The sequence below is a fragment of the Panulirus ornatus genome, chromosome 6 (genome assembly GCF_036320965.1).
Source record: "Panulirus ornatus isolate Po-2019 chromosome 6, ASM3632096v1, whole genome shotgun sequence".
Taxonomy (NCBI): Eukaryota; Metazoa; Arthropoda; class Malacostraca; order Decapoda; family Palinuridae; genus Panulirus; species Panulirus ornatus.
In genome coordinates, this window is record NC_092229.1 from 55,299,163 (window position 1) to 55,314,736 (window position 15,574).

The window sequence follows — 15,574 nt, forward strand, 5'->3', positions numbered from 1 at the left end:
GTAGTTAGTCTATTCTTTAAACTATAGCACATAAATCGAGGCATAAGCTGATAAGCAAAACAGCATGCAAAAATAATGAAAATAGAATAAGCAGGGCATGCACTTACAGACATGCATTAGGAAGTTGTGAGTGGTTAAAGCTCAACCACCAAAGACTCTGATGGCACAAGTGTGGGCCTGCAATCACCACCACCACCACCACCACCACCAACAGATCCATCATCAAATATCCCCATTCCTTCTCCAGCCACTTCAACTTTGGGCAACAGCTCCTCCATCTCTGCATCACTCTCACCTCCCAAATGTATGCCTGTCATGGCGTTGAACCTGCAATGTTACCATGCTTGCTACAAATCTTATCTTTTCCAATAACCCTGGCCACCCATATAGAGAATCTGGAAGTTGCAATAGACTAATCTTCTGAACGAAAATTATTGATTAGATATGTTTAAGAAGGTATGTGCGTTGGCAAAGTTTTACATTTACAAAATTTCAAGAATGAAAATATCCATGCAAACTGGATGTTGTTGCAAGAGTATAATGGGCTGTCTCCCGCATCAAATAGGTGTGCAAGGAAACAGACAAAAGAATGGCCCACACACGCACATAATACATACCTATACATTTCAACTTATACATACATATACATACACAGACATATACATATATATACACATGTACATATTCATACTTGTTACCTTCATCCACTCCCATCGCCACCCCATCACACATGAAATGTCACCCAATCCCCCCGCGCATGTGCAAGGTACCACTAGGAAAAGACAACAAAGGCCACACTTGTTCACACTCAATCTCTAGCTGTCATGTGAAATGTACCAAAACCACAGCTCCCTTTCCACATCCAGGCCCTACAAAACTTTCCATAGATTACCCCAGATGCTTCACATGCCCTGGTTCAATCCACTGACAGCATGTTGACCACGGTGTACTACATTGTTTTAATTCACTTTATTCCTTGCATGCCTTTCACCCTCCTGTATGTTCAGGCCCCAATCGCTCAAAATCTTTTTCACTTCATCCTTCCACCTCCAATTTGGTCTCCCACTTCTCCTTGTTCCCTCCACCTCTGACACATATAGCCTCTTTGTCAATCTTTCCTGACTCATTCTCTCCATGTGACCAAACCATTTCAATACACCCTCTTCTGCTCTCTCCACCAAACTCTTCTTATTACCACACATCTCTCTTACCCTTTCATTACTTGATCTATCAAACCACATATTGTCCTCAAACATCTTATTTCCCATACTTCCACTGTCCTCTGCACAACCCTATCTACAGCCCAAGCCTTGCAACCATGTAACACTGTTGGAACCACTATTCCTTCAAACATACCCATTTTAATCTCCGAGACAACTTTCTCTCCTTCCACACATTCTTCAATGCTCCTAGAACCTTTACCCCCTCCCCACCCTCTGGCTCACTTCCACTTTCATGGTTCTATTTGCTGCTTAATCCACTCCCAGATATCTAAAACACTTCACTTCCTCCAGTTTTTCTCCATTCAAACTTACCTCCCAACTGACTTGTTCCTCAACCTTACTGTACCTAATAACCTTGCTCTTATTCACAATTACTCTCAGCTTTCTTCTTTCACACACTTTACCAAACTCAGTCACCAGCTTCTGCAGTTCCTCACCTGAATCAGCCACCAGTGCAGTATCATCAGCAAACAACACTTGACTCACTTCCTAAGCCCTCTCATCCACAACACACTGCATACTTGCCCCTCTCTCCAAAACTCTTTCATTCACCTCCCTAATAACCCCATCCATAAACAAGTCAAACAACCATGGAGATATCACATACCCCTAACACAAACCAACATTCACTGGGAACCAATCACTTTCTTCTCTTCCTACTCATACACATGCCTTACATCCTTGATAAAAACTTTTCACTGCTTCTAGTAACTTACCTCCCATACTCTTAATACCTTCCACAGAGCATCTCTATCAACTCTGTCATATGCCTTCTCCAGATCCATACATGCTACATACAAATCCATCTGTTTTTCTAAGTATTTCTCACATACATTCTACAAAGTAAACACCTGATCCACACATCTTCTACCACTTCTGAAACCACACTGCTCTTCCCCAATCTGATGCTCTGTATATACCTTCACCCTCTCAATCAATACTCTCTCATAAAATTTCCCAGGAATACTCAACAAACTTATACCTGTGTAATTTGAACACATCTTTATCCCCTTTGCCTTTGTACAATGGCACTATGCAAGCATTCCACCAATCCTCAGGCACTTCACCATGAACCATACATACACTGAATATCCTCACCAACCAGTCAACAACACAGTCAACCCCTTTTTAATAAATTCCACTGCAATACCATTGAAACCCACCGCCTTGCTGGCTTTCATCTTCCACAAAGCTTTCACTACCTCTTCTCTGTTTACCAAGCAATTCTCCCTGACCCTCTCACTTCTTGCCACTCTATCATTAAACACATTCAACAAACCTTCAAAATACTCCATCTCCTCACTTCACCACTACTTTTTAATACCTCCCCATTAGCCCCCTTCACTGATGTTATATACATTTTTTCCTACAATTCGCCATTTCCCGCATTAGCAAGGCAGCATTAAGAATAGGTGACTGAGCCTTTGAGGGAATATCCTCACTTAGCCCCCTTTGTTCCTTCTTTTGGAAAATCAAAAACAGGGAGGATTTCCAACAACCCGCTCACTCCCCTTTTAGTTCCCTTCTACGACACAGAGGGAATGCATGGGAAGTATTCTTTCTCCCCTATCCCCATGTGAAGCGTCTTGGGTAAACCATGGAAAGTTTTGTGGGGCCTGGACATGGAAAGGGAGCTGTGTTTATGGTGCATCACACACGACAGCTAGAGAGTGAGTGTAAACAAATGTGGCCTTTGTTGTCTTTTCCTAGTGCTATCTTGCACGGGCACAAGGGGAGGGGTGCCAATTCATGTGTGGTGGGGGGAGGCGACAGAAATGGATGAAGGCAGCAAGTATGAATATGTACATGTGTAAATATGTATATGTATGTATATGTTGAATATATACATACATATACATATATACATATAAACACATACATTCTCCAAAGCAAAAACCTGATCCACACATCCTCTACCACTTCTGGTGGGGGTAGGCGACGGAAATGGATGAAGGCAGCAAGTATGAATATGTACATGTGTATATATGTATATGTATGTATATGTTGAATATATACATACATATACATATATACATATGTACATATTCATACTTGCTGCCTTCATCCATTTCCGTTGCCTCCCCCCAACAGAAGTGGTAGAGGATGTGTGGATCAGGAGTTTGCTTTGAAGAATGTATGTGAGAAATACTTAGAAAAGCAAATGGATTTGTATGTAGCATCTATGGATCTGGAGAAGGCATATGATAGAGTTGATAGAGATATTCTGTGGAAGGTATTAAGAATATATGGTGTGGGAGGCAAGTTGTTAGAAGCAGTGAAAAGTTTTCATGGAGGATGTAAGGCATGTGTACGTGTAGGAAGAGAGGAAAGTGATTGGTTCTCAGTGAATGTAGGTTTATGGCAGGGGTGTGTGATGTCTCCATGGTTGTTTAATTTGTTTATGGGTGGGGTTGTTAGGGAGGTGAATGCAAGAGTTTTGGAAAGAGGGGCAAGTATGCAGTCAGTTGTGGATGAGAAAGCTTGGGAAGTGAGTCAGTTGTTGTTCGCTGATGATACAGCGCTGGTGGCTGATTCATAAGAGAAACTGCAGGAGCTGGTGACTGAGTTTGGCAAAGTGTGTGAAAGAAGAAAGTTGAGAGTAAATGTGAATTAGAGCAAGGTTATTAGGTACAGTAGGGTTGAGGGTCAAGTCAATTGGGAGGTAAGTTTGAATGGAGAAAAACTGGAGGAAATGAAGAGTTTCAGATATCTGGGAGTGGATTTGGCAGCGGATGGAGCCATGGAAGCAGAAGTAAATCATAGGGTGGGGGAGGGGGCAAAAATTCTGGGAGCGTTGAAGAATGTGTGGAAGTTGAGAACATTATCTCGGAAAGCAAAAATGGGTATGTTTGAAGGAATAGTGGTTCCAACAATGTTATATGGTTGCGAGGCGTGGGCTATGGATAGAGTTGTGCACAGAAGGGTGGATGTGCTGGAAATGAGATGTTTGAGGACAATATGTGGTGTGAGGTGGTTTGATCGAGTAAGTAATAATAGGGTAAGAGAGATGTGTGGTAATAAAAAGAGTGTGGTTGAGAGAGCAGAAGAGGGTTTTGAAATGCTTTGGTCGCATGGAGAGAATGAGTGAGGAAAGATTGACTAAGAGGATATATGTGTCAGAGGTGGAGGGAACGAGGAGAAGTGGGAGACCAAATTGGAGGTGGAAAGATGGAGTGAAAAAGATTTTGAGTGATCACGGCCTGAACATGCAGGAGGGTGAAAGGCTTGCAAGGAATAGAGTGAATTGGATCGATGTGGTGTACCGGGGTCAACGTGCTGTCAATGGATTGAACCAGGGCATGTGAAGCATCTGGGGTAAACCATGGAAAGTTCAGTGGGGCCTGGATGTGGAAAGGGAGCTGTGGTTTCGGTGCATTATTACATTACAGCGAGAGACTGAGTGTGAACGAATGGGGCCTTTGTTGTCTTTTCCTAGCGCTACCTCGCACACATGAGGGGGGGAGGGGGTTGTTATTCCATGTGTGGTGAGGTGGCGATGGGAATGAATAAAGGCAGACAGTATGAATCATGTACATGTGTATATATGTATATGTCTGTGTGTGTATATATATGTACACATTGAGATGTATAGGTATGTATATTTGCGTGTGTGGATGTGTATGTATATACATGTGTATGTGGGTGGGTTGGGCCATTCTTTCATCTGTTTCCTTGCACTACCTCGCTAATGCGGGAGACAGCGACACAGCAAAATAAATGAAATAAAATATGTATAGTATATGTTCAAATGTATAGGTATGTACATGTGCGTGTGTGGGCGTGTATGTATATACATGTGCATGTGGGTTTGTTGGGCCATTCTTTCGTCTGTTTCCTGTGTTGGTAAGGTGGCACCAGGAACCAGACGAAGAATAGCCCATCCACTCATACACACATATATATACATAAATGCCCATACAAGCACATATACATATATATACATATGTCAGTGAGTCAGTTGTTGTTCGCTGATGATACAGCGCTGGTGGCTGATTCATGTGAGAAACTGCAGGAGCTGGTGACTGAGTTTGGTAAAGTGTGTGAAAGAAGAAAGTTAAGAGTAAATGTGAATAAGAGCAAGGTTATTAGGTACAGTAGGGTTGAGGGTCAAGTCAATTGGGAGGTAAGTTTGAATGGAGAAAAACTGGAGGAAGTAAAGTGCTTTAGATATCTGGGAGTGGATCTGGCAGCGGATGGAACCATGGAAGCGGAAGTGAATCATAGGGTGGGGGAGGGGGCGAAAATCCTGGGAGCCTTGAAGAATGTGTGGAAGTCGAGAACATTATCTCGGAAAGCAAAAATGGGTATCTTTGAAGGAATAGTGGTTCCAACAATGTTGTAAGGTTGTGAGGCGTGGGCTATGGATAGAGTTGTGCGCAGGAGGGTGGATGTGCTGGAAATGAGATGTTTGAGGACAATGTGTGGTGTGAGGTGGTTTGATCGAGTAAGTAATGTAAGGGTAAGAGAGATGTGTGGAAATAAAAAGAGCGTGGTTGAGAGAGCAGAAGAGGGTGTTTTGAAATGGTTTGGGCACATGGAGAGAATGAGTGAGGAAAGATTGACCAAGAGGATATATGTGTCAGAGGTGGAGGGAACGAGGAGAAGTGGGAGACCAAATTGGAGGTGGAAAGATGGAGTGAAAAAGATTTTGAGTGATCGGGGCCTGAACATGCAGGAGGGTGAAAGGCGGGCAAGGAATAGAGTGAATTGGATCGATGTGGTATACCGGGGTTGACGTGCTGTCAGTGGATTGAATCAGGGCATGTGAAGCATCTTGGGTAAACCATGGAAAGCTGTGTGGGGCCTGGATGTGGAAAGGGAGCTGTGGTTTCGGGCATTATTGCATGACAGCTAGAGACTGAGTGTGAACGAATGAGGCCTTTGTTGTCTTTTCCTAGCGCTACCCCGCACACATGAGGGGGGAGGGGGATAGTATTTCATGTGTGGCGAGGTGGCGATGGAAATGAATAAAGGCAGACAGTGTGAATTGTGTGCATGGGTATATATGTATGTGTCTGTGTGTGTATATATATGTTTACATTGAGATGTATAGGTATGTATATTTGAGTGTGTGGACGTGTGTGTATATACATGTGTATGGGGGTGGGTTGGGCCATTTCTTTCGTCTGTTTCCTTGCACTACCTCACAAATGCGGGAGACAGCGACAAAGCAAAATATATATAATAATAATATTTTTTTTTTTTTTTTTTATACTTTGTATATTATTTTTTTTTTTTTTTATACTTTGTATATTATTAATAATAATATACATATTAATATACACATACACAGACATATACATATATATACAGACGCATACATATATACACATACATATTCATACTTGCTTGCCTTCATCTGTTCCTGTCACTACCTCACTACACAGGATATAGCATCACTACCCCTCACTTCAGCGAGGTAGTGCCATGAAAACAGACAAAAAGGCCACATTCGTTCACACTCAGTCTCTAGCTGTCATGTGTAAATCACCAAAACTAGAGCTCTCTATGCACATCCAGGCCCCACAGACCATTCCATGGTTTACCCCAGATGCTTCACATGCCCTGGAAATCCGAAGGAAAATGTAACATGATAAATTCCCAAGTGCACTTGCATGTAATGATTACACTGTCAGGGGAGATACAAGAATGAGATGGAAGATGTAGAACAGTCAGTTGATATACAAGGAAGAGATGTAGCTAAGGTGCCATTTGCCTTCTTTTTCATTTCTCATATCTTTCTTTTGACCTCACCTTGCTTTTCCTCGTACTTTTAAACATCACTTGCAGTCTTTCCATACAGTTAGATTCATACTCCTCCCTTTTATTTACTAGCAATATGATTTCCTTATGCCATCACTCACTGCTGTTTCTTATATGTTCACATCCCACCTTATAACATACCATATACTTCCCCTGAGCACTTAAGTGCTGCTTCCACAAATACCTTCTCCCACTCTCCAAGCATTATCATCTCTCAGCATATGCAATCTTTCACTCAGTCTCTCATGGTATCTTTGCACACAGGTCACTTTTGTCAGCTAAATCACTTTCTCAATTTCTGTCACACAAATGTGGTTCCTCTCTTTATAAGATCATCACAAATTTTCACCCAGGAAAGTCAGGAAAACAAAAGGTAAGGTATAATCAATACAGTTTAGTTATGTCAGAACTTATCTTACCAGTCCAAGCTAAGTTTATGGCTGTTCCTTTAACCAGACAACAATTGTTCATCCTCAGGTTTCAAAACCTTCAATGAAGCTCACAGCATGCCTAATTATTACAAATAATAGTTAAAATGCATGTTGCATCAATTTGTTTCCTGAAATATTCAGTGAAAAGGAAAATGATAATACTTTTTGAAATCCAAATCCTGATTACTATAAGGCCTCAGTTGCTGAGCTGCTTAATATAAGATATGACTCAAAACATGATGTAAATCAATTTGCAACACATTACAATACACAGAACCATCTTGAATTCACTAACACATGAGCTAACCATCATTTTAACCTAGTTCTGAAGAGAACAAAACCTTTCTAATAATAACCTTATGCTAAGACACTAAGCTCTACAACTTTTTTGCGTGTTTCAACCTGTGATGGATGAATCATGTAATGAATGACGAATACTTTGATGGAAAATCAGGTTTCTTTTGTTTGGGTCAAACTGTCATGACTGCACACAAATGTCTAGCAAGTGTTTCTTAAGTGTCAAATAGCCATTCCACTCAGAACTAGAACATGATACAAAGGAATTAATTCTAACAGTAATCAAAAACATTACAACAAGATAGATTATTCAATGTTTACATATAAAAAATCAGACTAATTAAAAACATGAGTGAAATGCATTTGAGTCCTGGCTGGAATAACCTTGATCTTATATGATAAAGGGCTTACTCCACTGAAGTGATACGTCAAACACGGTACAGTAATGTGTTAGGTACCTGGCTTTGAGAGTCTGAGTGTAGGTGCATGTACATTTTCCACCATACATCATGCCTGCACACTGGCATTCTGGTTTGCTTGACTGGTAAATGCCCTGAAGGTTCTTTTTCAATCTGAGGAGGTAAGGAATATTCTTATGTCACCAGTTGTGGCTGCAGTGGATCCTGCATGACATGTTCCAGTGAGACCAAGACAAGTACAAAAAGGAAACCACCACAGCCAATGATCAGACACTGGCATTTGCTTATGAAATAGCTCTCTTATTCTGTTTATAATCATACACAAAAATGGATATTTAAATCTAGTAATCTAAGTCACAAAGCCTATGAAAACATAAACATAGAAAGGCCACCACAGTGTAATGAGTACACATGCCAAACCCAACCAACAGTTGGTGCTAGTCAACACAGACTTTTCATCCAACCTGTTTAACATGTAATGTTCTCCAAGATGAAACAAAAACAATATCAAATGTATGCATTTACATTCCAAAATTTACGAAATTCAGCAGAACTTCATCTTAAATCTTGGAATCCACCATACATAAGAATTACAAAACTTGCAGTTTAAAGCTTTAAGTGTTTCTATGCCAGTTTATACAAATTATTCCCACAAATAAGAAGACAGCATGCTGCTATTGTTCTTGCAAATGCACAAACAAGTAGACTTTCATTAATTTATAAAGGACATTTTTCTGGCCCTCAGCTGCAGAATTCATTCTTTCATAGTGTTAAGAATCCCTGAATGCATACCTGAAGTAAATAGAAATGAAAAGCTGAAAGAGGAAGTTCTTTCTTTATGCATTATTGATACCAGCTTCAGAAAACATGAGGTGGGCTTCACTAATATGCAGTAAGCTTCGTGACTAGTGGAGTTCGCTGTGCCAGCCAAGCCCACGACCAGGGCTTAGGAGGTGCATCTTAGTCTCTGTGCTACTTCTGATTCTGGGCTCCTTTATCATTTCCATTTAACTCCACCCCAACCTGTTAATATCCAATATTTTTCTTCTATCAAGATATTCCAGTCCACTGTCCTTGTTTTCATGCTTTGACTGCCATGAGAATTTTGCTCATTTCTGCTATATTGCTGAGCCCTATAATGATAGTCAAATACTTTCCCTTGTCTTTTCTTTTACCATTTCATAATTCTCTCAATATCTAAATCAAAGCCCGGCCTTGATGGGGACTTTTGTCTATGACTGGAACCTTGAAAAAAAAAAAAAATCACAAATGTGGGGTAAATACTCATGGTAATCCTGAGGTGAATGAGACATGTACAGTCAGCCATCAACTGTGCATGCATATTTATGGTAATTATCAACTTGTATTGCTGTTTCTGGTCTTTTATTGCTTTTTTACTTGCTTTTATTCATATGTGATTACTCTGTAATGTCATACACATTAACTAGAAGATTACCAAAATTACCATTATAGTGAGTCTGACGAGAAACACAATACTTCCAATGCATAAATACTTATAATAATCATTAATACTAGATGCTGTTTTTGGTCTTGTAATGAGTTTTTATATGCTCTTGTTCATGAATAACTTCTCTATAACATATAAACCAGACAGTAACTCTTATACTAATACCACCTTTAAAAAGGCAAGTTTACAAAGAAAGTAAAGCGTGTGTGTGAGTAGGTAAAGAGGAGGGCGAGCAGTTCTAGGGGAGGGTGGCAAGGGTGTTAGGTTTAACAGCATAGAGACAGGTTAGCTGACGTATGAGTTTGGGCGGAGAAAATATACAAAAAGTGAAGTGTTTTATATACCTAGGAGTGTATATGGCTGCAAACGGAACCATGGAAGCAGAAGTGAGTCATACATTGGATGAAAGGGTGATAGTTTCTGAGGGCATTAAGGAATGTATGGAAAGAGACATCACTATCTGGTAGGGTGAATTGGGTATGATTGCAGATATAGTAGTCCCAACAATACTGTATGGATGAGATGCATACAATATAGAAGAAAATGTATGAAAGAGGGTGCATGTGTTGGAAATTAAATGTTGGAGGAATATGTGTTGTGAGAAAGGCAGAATGAGTAAGTAATGATACGGTAGGAGAGAAGTGTGGTAATATGAAGAGTATGGTTGAGAGAGCTGAAGAGGGTGTACTGAAATGGTTTAGACATGTGGTGAGAAAGAGTGAGGAGAATTTGACAAAGGAGATATATATGTCAGAAGCAGAGGAGACAAGGAGACAGGGGAGACCAAACTGGAGATGGAAGCATGGAATGAAAATGATTTTGAGTGCTTATGGCATAAGCATGCACAAGGATGAAAGACCATAAAGAGACAAAGTGAACTGATGTGATGTAGTAAACGGGGTGACACGTTAACAGACTGAAACCAGGCATATGAAGGAGCCAGAAGAAACCAAAAAAAGGTCTGTGAGGCCTGGTTGTGGACACAAAGCTGAGGTTTCGGTGTATCATATATAACAGCTAGAGAATGGATATGAGTGAATAACGCCTTTTACAGTCTGCTCCTGGTGGTATCTTGCTCACAAGAGAAAATGCAAACAAGTTTGAAAAATCAAACCCTTTTATAAGTGGCATAAAAATCAAAATAGAGATGTGGGTCTTATGCCACTGAAGTCTTTGATGCTTGAAAGCAACTATATATAGATTTATGGCCAAAAGTGGAATTTTCTTTAAAATTATGGGTCTGATGAAGTTCACATCATGCCTTTTCATAAGTGGTATACAAATCAAACTAGAGTTATGGGTCTTATGCCATTCAATCTTTTGATGCTGGGAAAGAAGTATATACAATCTAAGGCTATAGGATGATCTCCCTTCCAATTATCATGTAGCTGAAATTCCATGTTGAGCCTCATTGTATATGGTATAACTCACCTAAAATCCCAATTACAATCGTGGGTATTTTGCCACTTAGTTCACCTGATTTAGATTTCAAATCTAGAACAAATCTAAAGTGTGACTCCTAGTGCTACAAATCAGACAGATGACATATGGAAGCCCAATAATGACAAACAGAACAATCCCTAAGTGTCTGAATGTTATGTGGGCAACACAAAAAAGGTGTTATCATGAAAAGTGTCAGTACCCTATACAAGAAGTGTCTCTAATTTCACTTCCTCCAGGTGTATGTATATTTCGTATCTTTGTTATATGTGAAAAAATATCTATTATGCAGAAATTTCTCATGAAATCAATCAAAACATATTCAAAATACTATTTCCTTCAATAAAACAGGAGGACCTTGTCCATGCAGACTCCTCCCCAATACTTGAGCATCTTATAAGCCCTCTAATTCCTCCATACTCCCCCACATTATAACTATTTTGTCCTTTACTATGTATAGTAAACATGAACTCCATGCACATTGGTGCATTCTTTTAAATACCAACTAAAGCTAAAGAAGTAATACCACCTTCCATTTGGGTACCATTTCCCCACCAAGAAGGAGGAACTTAGGCAAAAAAAAATGAGACAGATTTTATCCATAACATGTCCAATATCACTATACCAATCCTGTTTAACTCCATGTTCAAATCCTGAGGTTCATAGCAAGTGAATGTAGAGTGTCACTCATGCTAAGGCACTCCTTAGTTTGAGCAGCACATCCTCATCACAGTATTTGGGCAGTCTGCGGTATGGTGGAGTCAAATGTGATTTCATATTTAGTATTTACATGCTAATCATCAGCACTGTTATATATTCTAAATAATTTTGCTGTTTGCAAGAAAAAAGTATTAGAGGGGCTGGGATTCTTGGTACCTCTTCAGTGTTTCATGTATTTCATTAAGATGTGCATATAATTCATTTAATTTTCAAATAAAAAAAATGACAGGCAGCAGCTTAAGCAGGACACTACTTAATAAAGGTGGCGTCATCCAACTTGCAATACAATGTGTAACAGTAGTACTGGAAAGTTCCAAGGAAGACAAATGTTCTACATTTATACAACCAAGAACATACCAAGGAGTAATAGCTTTCCTTATCATCCCAACATAAGAAAGCTCTTTATACATTTATAAGCTTACATAAGTAACATGCAAATTCTTACAAGCAAGCATTAACCAAATTAAAGACGATTAACAAAAAACATGATACAACAGCAGTATATAAGTGACAAATTCAAACTCATAGCCATGCATATTGTGAGCCTCCATTTAGCTTTTTTGTTATACTCACAAATTAGATTTAAAACTACTACAAACAAGATATGCAATACTGTGCAATAAGTTACATACTAAGAAAAATGTAATGTCAGTTTGAATTATTAGTATATCTATGACACACATGCCCTAAACAAGGTAAAACAGGATATAAAGGATTAGCCATGTCAAACTGACATATAAAATCATAACAGACAATATAAATGCAGGTTTATCTTAAACATTTGAAAGCTAAAAAAATATTACAGTACAAGATTTGAAAATAAATGTATACATGAACATCAGTGAAAACCAAAAGGCTTTTAGGATGTTTTGTATAACAAATCACTGATAAAATGAATAGTGTTGGAAGCATAAGACAGAAACTGCATACTGCAATTCAGAAAATATTCATCATTACAAGGTTGTTCTGAGTATTACAAGGTATGTTCAGTACTTAACTATATTAATGCATGTACTGCTATGGTTTTTAGCAAATCTATGCAGTACCCTCAACATCCAGTGTTATCTAGATATAACTAAATTCTGAGCACTTAATTTGAATAAATTACTAATTTGTAAAACTAACGATTAATAATAAAGTCAATATTCAAATATGTCTGTTAGAAATGTATGTAGAGTGTAGTGGCATGCACATATGAAGAAGTTTACATATATACATAATTCATCAGACCATACATACCTGGAAAGAGCTGATGATGGTGTGGCAGGTGCAGGAATATCATCAAGGCCTCGATGTACTGATATATCATCATCTTCATTATGCCTTGCTAAGCGTGCCTCTTGTGCTTTGTGGTATTCTAAGGTAGCCAGAGTGTCTCGTGTTGGTTTACGATACCTTTAAATATTTAACGTACATCTATTAGATTGAAAAAATTCAAAACCAAAATGACATCTGTACTTCTATAGTTCTGGTTTAAAATTTTTCTCCTAAGTATTTTCAGGCATAGTTTTATTATCATTTTTCAAGAATATTAGCTTCAAAAACCTACATTACTTAAATGTGCTTCCAAATATAAATAATACTTTCATCCACCCTATCACTGTCTATTAAGCTACATTTGAATCACTGTCATAGTCTTGCAAAATTTCAGAATGCCAGACAAGCGGGCAATGAATTTCATTCATATGGAAAGCAAATTTGGAAACTTGAAAATATAAAAACAGCTTCAAGATAATGACAGGTCTATTGACAAGTTGATAAAAAAAATCATTATGTGGAGGATATTTTACCACTAACCAGGCACCCAACCACATCCAGGGATCTCACCAGGCTCACAGTTTACATTGTAAGGGACAATGCAATGTACCTTCAATAAAGAATTTTACTGGAAAATAAAATAATAAAGTGACTACCATTTTCCACATCTTTCACCCTCTTGTATGTTCAGGCCTTGATCACTCAAAATCTTTTTTAGTCCATCTTTCCACCTCCTATTTGGTCTACCACTTCTCTTTGTTCCCTCCATCTCTGACACATATAGCCTCTCTGTCAATCTTTCCTCACTCATTCTCTCCAGGTGACCAAACCATTTCAATACACCCTCTTCTGCTCTCTCAACCAAACTCGTTTTATTTACACACATCTCTCTTACCCTTTCATTACCTACTCAATCAAACCACCTCACACCTCACACCACATATTGTGTTCAAACATCTCATTTCCAACACATCCACCCTCCTTCACACAACCCTATCTATAGCCCATGCCTCACAACCATATAACATTGTTGGAACCACTATTCCTTCAAACATACCCATTTTTGCTCTCTGAGATAAGGTTCTCGCCTTCCTAGAACATTTGCTCCCTCCCCCACCCTGTGATTCACTTCTGCTTCCATGGTTCAATCCGCTGCCAAATCCACTCCCAGATATCTAAAACATTTTGCTTCCTCCAGTTTTTCCCCATTCAAACTTACCTCCTAATTGACTTGTCCCTCAACGCCACTGAACCTAATAACCTTGCTCTTATTCACATTTACTCTCAGCTTTCTTCTTTCACACACTTTACCAAACTCAGTCACTAGCTTCAGCAGTTTCTCACACGAATCAGCCACCAGTGCCGTATCATCAGTGAACAACAACTGACTCACTTTCCAAGCCCTCTCATCACCAAACTGCATACTTGCCCCTCTTTCCAAAACTCTTGCATTCACTTCCCTAACAACCCCACCCATACACAAATTAAACAACCATGGAGACATCACACACCCCTGCCGCAAACCTACATTCACTGAGAACCAATCACTTTCCTCTCTTCCTACTCGTACACATGCCTTACATCCTTGATAAAAACTTTTCACTGCTTCTAGCAACTTACCTCCCACACCATATACTCTTAATACCTTCCACAGATCATCTCTATCAACTCTATCACATGCCTTCTCCAGATCCATAAATGCTACATACAAATCCATCTGTTTTTCTAAGTATTTCTCATATACATTCTTCAAAGCAAACACCTGATCCATACATTCTCTACCACTTTTGGAACCACACTGCTCTTCCCCAATCTGATGCTCTGTACATGCCTTCACCCTCTCAATCAATACCCTCCCATATAATTTCCCAAGAATACTAAACAAACTTATACCTCTGCAATTTGAACATTCACCTTTATCCCCTCTGCCTTTGTACAATGGCACTATCCATGCATTCTGCCAATCCTCAGGCACTTCACCATGAACCATACATATGTTGAATATCCTCACCAACCAGTCAACAACAACAGTCTCCCCCCTTTTAAATAAATTCTGTGGCAATACCATCCTAACCCACCAACTTGCTGGCTTTCATCTTCCGCAAAGCTTTCAATCCCTCTTCTCTATTTCCCAAATCATCCACCCTGACCCTCTTACTTCACACACCACCTCGACCAAAACACCCCATATCTGCACTCTATCATCAAACACATTAATTAAACCTTCAAAAATATTCACACCATCTCCCTCTCACTTCACCACTACTTGTGATTACCTCCCCATTTGCCCCATTCACTGATGTTCCAATTTGTTCTCTTGTCTTATGCACTTTATTTACCTCCTTCCAAAACATCTTTTTATTCTCCCTAAAATTTAATGATACTCTCACCCCAACTCTCATTTGCCTTCTTTTACACCTCTTGCACATTTCTCTTGACTTCTTGCCTCTTTCTTTTATACATCTCCAGTCATTTGCACTATTTCCCTGCAAAAATTGTCCAAATACTCTCTCTTCTCTTTCACTAACAATATTACTCTTCATCCCACCACTCACT

At 39.3% G+C, this 15,574-nt stretch overlaps 1 protein-coding gene across 1 annotated transcript in view; it reads right to left on the minus strand.

Moving 5' to 3' along the window:
- The window catches only part of LOC139749254 (copper-transporting ATPase 1-like), a 364,429-nt gene that overhangs the window by 15,099 nt on the left and 333,756 nt on the right, over positions 1-15,574 (minus strand). The window contains exons 25-27 of the mRNA XM_071662991.1: positions 13,001-13,156; positions 8,173-8,286; positions 108-327 (exon numbers count right to left, since the gene is read on the minus strand). Coding sequence (XP_071519092.1) covers positions 135-327; positions 8,173-8,286; positions 13,001-13,156 — 463 coding nt within the window. The 3' untranslated portion in view covers positions 108-134. The remainder of the gene's footprint in view (positions 1-107; positions 328-8,172; positions 8,287-13,000; positions 13,157-15,574) is intronic.